Source organism: Styela clava, chromosome 2, assembly GCF_964204865.1.
Source record: "Styela clava chromosome 2, kaStyClav1.hap1.2, whole genome shotgun sequence".
Lineage (NCBI taxonomy): Eukaryota > Metazoa > Chordata > Ascidiacea > Stolidobranchia > Styelidae > Styela > Styela clava.
In genome coordinates this window covers 4,910,839-4,918,299 of record NC_135251.1, presented here as the reverse complement: position 1 = coordinate 4,918,299, position 7,461 = coordinate 4,910,839, and the positions used below count along the sequence as shown (strand labels likewise).

The 7,461-nt window shown below is 38.0% G+C and overlaps 1 protein-coding gene across 1 annotated transcript; it reads left to right on the top strand.

Moving 5' to 3' along the window:
- The first annotated feature begins 584 nt into the window (after nt 1-584).
- LOC144411733 (carnitine O-palmitoyltransferase 1, muscle isoform-like) lies at nt 585-7,122 on the top strand. The gene is made up of 5 exons (XM_078110238.1): nt 585-2,609; nt 3,161-3,383; nt 5,298-5,462; nt 6,296-6,430; nt 6,889-7,122. The coding sequence occupies exons 1-5, from the start codon at nt 2,419-2,421 to the stop codon at nt 7,120-7,122; spliced, it is 948 nt and encodes a 315-aa protein (XP_077966364.1). The 5' UTR covers nt 585-2,418.
- Nucleotides 7,123-7,461: the final 339 nt, after the last annotated feature.

Here is a 7,461-nt window from a genome sequence, read left to right as displayed (position 1 = left end):
GTGATTGAACGTGGAATACTTCTTGAACTGGAAACTACAGGGGTTGACTATCACAGGCTGAAACTGATGGAAAAGTTCAAAGGTCGGGATCAGAATTTCTATGTGCGCTAGCTTCAGTGAGCAAAAGTTATCCAGATATACACTAGGTGGCAATAGAGAACAAAAAAATCGCTAACACGAACTTTAAACTATTTGTCAATGACTACAAGAACATTCTTTATAATTGTACCGTATACTGGGAATTTTTTGTGTAGTCCATTATAAAATGTAATGTTGACCATTAACAAGTGTTAATTTTGATAAACAAGTCAATAGTAATTGGTAAACTCGACTTCAGATTATTCAGCCGCGTGGAGGCAACATTCAGCGTATCCATGACGACTAAATTTTAATTTCCGGTATATAGCGGATTTTTTTTCAAATTTATTTGCTGGTATTATACTGTTATAGTCTCCATTTTCTGATTTGTGTTCTTTGTTTCTGTTTACCTTAGGTTAGGCTATTGCACTACCTTTCTGGTCAAAAATATCAAGTATTTTGTGGCGTCTAGAGCTGCCGCAAAACCATGGCGGGATTTCCAAACCATGGCCGCTATGACCAAACCCACGGCGACTGACTTTTTAGCTGTCACAAACCAATAGCGACCGGCGGTCGTTATGACAGCAAATCGAATACCACCAATTTTGCTGCCGTAACCACGGCATGTCGGCTGTAATAGCAGGGCTGCCCCTGATGGTGATAAATATTGGCTAATTTGGAATGCCTTTCTTATGAATACAGTTTTGATGTTTTTGGTGTTTGGTTTGGGTTTAAGTAGATATAATTTCGCATGATAGACTAAAATATTGTACATGACTTTGTAAACATACCGGTAATACTGTAATAGTGCGATAAAACCATGGCAAGAGATGCGACTGTACGTTTGTGGCAGGAGCTGCCATGAAGTGGTAAGAACTGCAACTCCCCGTACCGGTACTAGAATTGTTGAGATACTTAGGATTGGTTAGGCATTCACATATTTATGCCAGGGGAAAGGAAAATTGATATAGGCCTACTGCTTAACCATATGGCAAACCACGGCCTCTCGTCCGGTTACCAGTCCATGTCAGATATGGGATTAGTTAGACAATTATTCCGATTGCATGGACTTGAAGGTAGAGGTAACTGACCAGCAGTTATGTGAACCACCCTACAGCGGCGAGGAGTCCTGCAATCTTTTCAAACATAATTATCCTCCACAGGATAATTATGCGAACTTATTGAAATTGTTTACCGTTCATACTGACCTACTTCTTTTAAGGCAAAATACTGTCTCCACATTCCTTCGAAGATGGACATATGCGAGAATTTGGTGCATATAGCAGCTGTGATATTATGGGTGTAAGATCAAGGAATTTGATTCAAAAGGCAAGTTCATACTAATCGTTAACATGACCATCAATATAAAACGTTATGCATATTTCTTTGTTTAAACCAGAAAACAGTCAAGAACAGAATAATTTCCCAGTAAGATATGAACTTGTTGTGACCCTGCAGGTGGTGACGAGACGCGCAAAAAACCATGGGCCGCAGAGATTTTTTCCAATATTTTGATCCTGGGACCAAGTTACCGACGACTTTTTTATTGTAATGTAAATTCATTTTGTTTGAGGCGTCGATCAACTGCAGAGGCATTAATATGATAAACCCGATGAAAAAAAACGTGATCAAAATGGTGATTCTACTTTACAGTCCAGATTTAAATAAGAATCACTGTCACAATTTCAGATATATTTGATAACGAATACCCATCGCTAAGTAATAGTGCTATCAAACTGTTGTCTGTATTTTCAACCAGTTACCTATGCGTTATTGGAAAGAATCGGCTTTACACTGCTCCAGAGCTACATGTTGCAGAAACTTCTTTGAGGCCTCGTTTGCAATCCTATATTGGAAACGAAACAGCAGCAGAACTCTCACTAGACCTAATTGTGTTTGTACATGATTTAGCATGTACATGTTTTTTATGTGAAATGTTTTGTATGTACATGTTTTATATGTGCCTTTCTTACGCATAATGGGTGCCCAGCACTGCGTTTCATTATGTAAATATATGGTATTATTTTATGTTTCACCTATTACAATTTTTGGCCAGCACATTATTTCATAATTTTTCTTCATGTGAAATGTTTTTAAGTGTATCTTTTTTTGTCTAGCTTTCTAAAAGCATGTTGAGGGCCCAGCATTGCATTAATTAGCGCAAATATATGGTATTATTTTCTGTTCTGGTCCTTTCATTTTTTTGCCGGTCAGTGAGTACATTTAATTAATTTTACCGGTCCGCCAGGGTAGTAACCACTGATCAACATTACTGACATAGCGGAGTCTAACGTTTGAACTACTAAGCCACTGAGGCCCAATAAAATAAAACTGATCTAAATGAATATTTTATTCTCCACAGCATCGGGTGTTTTCTTTAAATCTGTAGTAAACAAAGAGTCGTTGCACGCGATCGAGAAAGCGGCGTTTGTGGTTGTTTTGGACGATGAATCCAATGTATTAGTTGTTGATGACATAACAACTTTCTCAATGTTCGATCGTTCGTTGTTGCATGGAAAATGCCATAACGGGTGATTGAATTTTATTTTGAGTTATTTTTTTTTTGTGGGGGGGGGGGGGGCAGGTCACGTTCTGAGTTTGCTTGAGGTTTCTCAGAATAGATATTATTTTTGGGGGGTTCGGGGGGAGATCACTCTCTCTCATCGACTAAGGTTTAGACAAGCTATGATGCTATTTTTCCACGAAGTATCTCATAACAATTTTTTCTGTTCGGTTTCTAACCCTAACCTGGTACACACACTATGGGACATTATCTGCGAGCGAATGCCCGGGCTGTGAATTATGCTGGAGTAGAGGCTTAGTTTGGCAATTTTTTATTGGTATCAGAGTTTGAGCCGTAGTCGTATTTCAAATTTTTCTGAGTCATGACAGGCCCCAACTCATCCAGGTTGCAATAAATTAAGTATGCAATGCTGAACTTGGGAGTTCTTAGTTCTAAAATTGTATCTCCTTGAGTGAGACATTGCAGCTTTTCGCCTAAAAAAAGCTTGCCTGTGAGTATTTATACAGGGCCTTGTTTTTCGTGACTTCTAGAGGCTAATAAAGAATAAATTCTATTCAGATGGTTCGACAAATCTTTCCAAGTTATTTGCTATAAAAACAGTATATTTGGAATGAAGGCGGAACATTCCTGGGCCGACGCTCCGATCATGAGCCACCTCACGGAAGAAGTCTTGTACGATGAGTTTGCGAACTTTGGATATAATGATGATGGTACCTGCGTCAGAGAATTAACCACGACCCCCCTTCCTCCTCAGCAATTAAAATGCAACATTCCAGAGCCTGTAAGTGCTGCTTTCAGATTAAAAATATTTTGTGTTCTGGAACAATAATTTAATGCCAGGTGGAATCAGTCTTTCAATCTTGGCTATTCGATCGAAAATATCTTGGGTGGGAAAACTAATTTAATTCCAGGTGGAATCAGTCTTTCAATCTTGGCTATTTGATTGAAAATATTATATGTGGGAAATCTAATTTAATGCAGAGTGGAATCTCTCATCCTGACCTAACCTACTGCTCAACTGAAAGTATATTGTGTATGGGAACACTAGATTAATAAAGAGTGGGATCACTTATCACTTGAGCTATTTGATCAGAAATATATATTGTAATTGGGACTGTTTTAATCCAAGGTGGAATCTCGCTCCCATATTAACTATTTGACTAAAAATGTTGTGTTCTGCTCTTGGGAGCCATGATTTCATAATCTCATTTTTCGCTATTCCTTCCAGAGATTTTCAGCACTCACGAGCGCCCCTGTTTATCATCCCAGTGGTATTTATAGTGGTATTTTGATTGGTAGTTTCCAAATCCCATTATGATCAAACAATTCATGCTCCACAAAGTGAAAACACCCTGTGGAATAACCTTATCGAGCAATGAAACTAGGAAGAATATTTTTTTTTATGTACGGTAATCATTTTTGCACATATCATTGTGGTGTTTTTATTCAGCCAACATAGTCTCACACCATAAACATTAGCATAAAAGTAAAAACTGAAAGCATAACTTGTTTTTACAAAATTTCTCACAACGATCATTTTTCTTCTCGGTGTTTCTTATCGTGCTGGTGCAAGCTATCGCTGAAACGAATTTTCTTTCTCGCTGTTGCAACTTAGTGCATGTTTATTTCGAAATTCACGAAATTTTATCCGTAAAAAATTTGTCAAAATGGCTGTTATGGAATTAATTTCATCTGGTCACATTGACATTTCAAACCCCGCATTATTTACTCATTCGACCATGACTGCCATTTAGATTCTCAATCATATGACTCTCTAGTCATTATCGTTAATCAAATATTTTTCTCATTTTAACCCTGCATTTTCGGTCATCATTCATCCAACCATGAACCATCATTCATCCAAACATTCCAGAACCTTTAAGTGTTGCTTTCGGATTAAAAATAGTTTGTGTTCGGGAACACTAATTTATAGCTAGGTGGAATCAGTCTCTCAATCTTGGCTATTCGATTGAAAATATCTTGTGTGGGAACACTAATTTAATGCCAGGTAGAATCTGTCTTTCAATCTTGGCTATTTGATTAAAAATATTATATGTGGGAACACTAATTTAATGCAGAGTGGAATATCTCATCCTGACCTAACCTACTGCTCAACTGAAAGTATATTGTGTATGGGAACACTAGATTAATAAAGAGTGGGATCAATTATCACTTGAGCTATTTGATCAGAAATATATAATGTAATTGGGACTGTTTTAATCCAAGGTAGAATCTCGCTCCCATATTAACTATTTGACTAAAAATGTTGTGTTCTGCTTTTGGGAGCCATGATTTCCTAATCTCATTTTATGATATTCAGTGGTTCCCAACCTGTTACGGCTCGTAGTCCCCTACCAGAGGCTTTCAGCACTCACGGCCCCTTTCTATCATTCCAGTGGTATTCATAGTGTTATTTTGATTGGTAGTTTCCAAATCCCATTATGATCAAACAATTCATGCTTAACAAAGTGAAAACACCCTGTGAAATAACCTTATCAAGCAATGAAACTAGGAATGAAACTATTTTTTTTGATGTACCAGTAATCATTTTTGCACATAGCATTGTGGCCCCCAGAAACTGCTCTGTGGCCTCCATTTGGGAACTGCTGTGCTATATATTACCATTTTTTGCTTGGTAGCGCTGATTTTATACGGAGTTGAATCAGTATCCTAACAATTAATTTTCTTTATACAGTGCATCGACGTCATTTATTCAAGTCTGAAGACAGCAAAGCTTTTATCTGATGACGTAGACCTCCACGTGTTCCCATTTCGTAAATTCGGAAAAGGATTGATCAAAACTTTCCGAATGTCTCCTGATGCTTTTATCCAATTGTCTCTTCAACTTGCACATTTCAGGGTAAGAGAAATGAAAAATATCATTTATTTAACATTTTATTGGGGCACTTGAAATTTTGAGTTCTTACATAGTTTCTTGTCATCCGTTTGATAAAGAAAGCGGCTGTCGCTTAGCCTTACAGTAATAAAGGCACCGGGCAAAAGATTCAACACAGTAACAAGAGTAAAAAAACTATGAATTTTTACCCATGTATGCGCCCTTTATTAAAACACAAGTTGTCATATAAACTCATAGAAACCCGTGTCTTAAGGCCGGCCAGAGCCGCTAGCTGTTACGGTCTATCTTGGCAATTAGAAATTTCAGAAACCCGCTTTCAAAATTCCTGGCTACATCCTTGGCTTTGGTCATTGACTTGAGTATCCATTCATCAATGACTCGCCATCAACTAACTTGCTAATTCTGACTTGACTGTGAACTCGGATGACTAATGAGTCGTATTGGGGATTTTTGCCTAAGACCTGTGATTCCCAACGTCAACTCAATTTTGCGCTTGGTATTGTGCCCTCCCTCCAACCGCTCTTTGGCCCCCATGAGGGCACTGGTTGGGAAATGTGGCCCAAGAGAAATAGACGTAACATGCCAACCGCACTAAATGGAATGAAATATATTCATAACATTAGCATAAAACAGATCGCCTGCACAACTTATTGCACCCTGTATAAGGTGCTACGTAATGGTTTTGAAGCAAGGGTGCGGTCAGGGAGGGGGGTTTGAGAGTCGAAACCCTCTTTTTTGAAATGTAGAACAAAGCATTTCTCTGTATCATACATAAGTTGCCATACAGACTGCTTTCTCATATTTCTTCCCTTAAAATAAAAATCATTTTATGACATGACAAAGGTCATTTCAGTTTGACTTACGAAGCCTCGATGACGAGATTGTTCCGAGAAGGGAGGACCGAGACTGTTCGTTCATGCACGACTGAATCCTGCGCTTTTGTTCGGGCCATGAAAGATCCAGAACAAACTGTAAGTTCATTATTATACTAATCAAGTTTTGCCCATTAGAGCGTGACTAGTCAGAATAATGTACTTGTATTAAACGAGAATCGATGCTGTTATTTCTTGGCTCAATTGAGATGAAATAGTACGAACTATTTGTGTTGTAATTTAAGATACCAGAGACTTTCAAGTTATGTAACTGTTAACAAAACGTTGTTTTCTCGCTCGCTTGATTCGACAATGTGCTTTTCACATCTCTTCCGCACGCGCAGCCTTGCGTTTCAATTTAGTGTCGACAAAGTTTTGTTAACGTCCCAATAACACTCTCTTAAAGTTTATCTTTGTTCATAGCTCAGGCATCTTTGCTATTCTGTTACACATTCTTTTCATCCTTCTTTTATTTGAACAAGTGTTCCCACTTTTCAAATCTTTCTATAATATTTAGAATCAGTTTTCCCTATTTCTAATAAATTTTCCCTTTTCAGAATGAAGACAGAATTGCTCTTTTGAAGAAAGCTACAGAACGCCATGTATCAGGATATAAGGAGGCCATGACTGCTAGGTTATTGTGTTATTTAGAAACATTTTCTTACCCTCAATTTGAACTCAGTACCTACAAGCCACTGGCTAACGCACTTTGGAAATGTAAAAAAAACTTTTTGTGCAACATACATAGCAATTTTTCGCAGCTTGAAACGCTTTTTAGACCCTCAAGATAATTGAAACCTACTTTCACCGGCATCTGGTAGAAAATGATAGCTGTTTCTGTCTAGCTTGGCTATTAAAATTTCAAAACCCCCCTCCTTTAAAAATTCCTGGCCACGCTTCTGTAGACAAAGCCTGGTTCTGGGATACTAGGCAACGTGGTGATAAATTTTGATCGCTTTTTCTGCGAAAACAACTCTTATTTTGGTAGGAATTGTGGCGGGGTGGTTGGGGAATTCCACTCAAAAGACAGTTCTAAACTATTTTTTCTCCCCATTGGCCAAAGCAAGTTATTTGAAAGGGTACTAATAGAAAAGTTGCAAGCTAGTATTAGGCGAAAGTATGTTTTATTC

Coding starts and splice junctions, on each gene's coding strand:
- LOC144411733 (XM_078110238.1), top strand. CDS start 2,419: ATGAATATTTTATTCTCCACAGCATCGGGTGTTTTCTTTAAATCTGTA. Junction 2,610..3,160: donor CATGGAAAATGCCATAACGG/GTGATTGAATTT, acceptor AATTCTATTCAG/ATGGTTCGACAAATCTTTCC. Junction 5,463..6,295: donor TTCAACTTGCACATTTCAGG/GTAAGAGAAATG, acceptor ATTTTATGACAT/GACAAAGGTCATTTCAGTTT.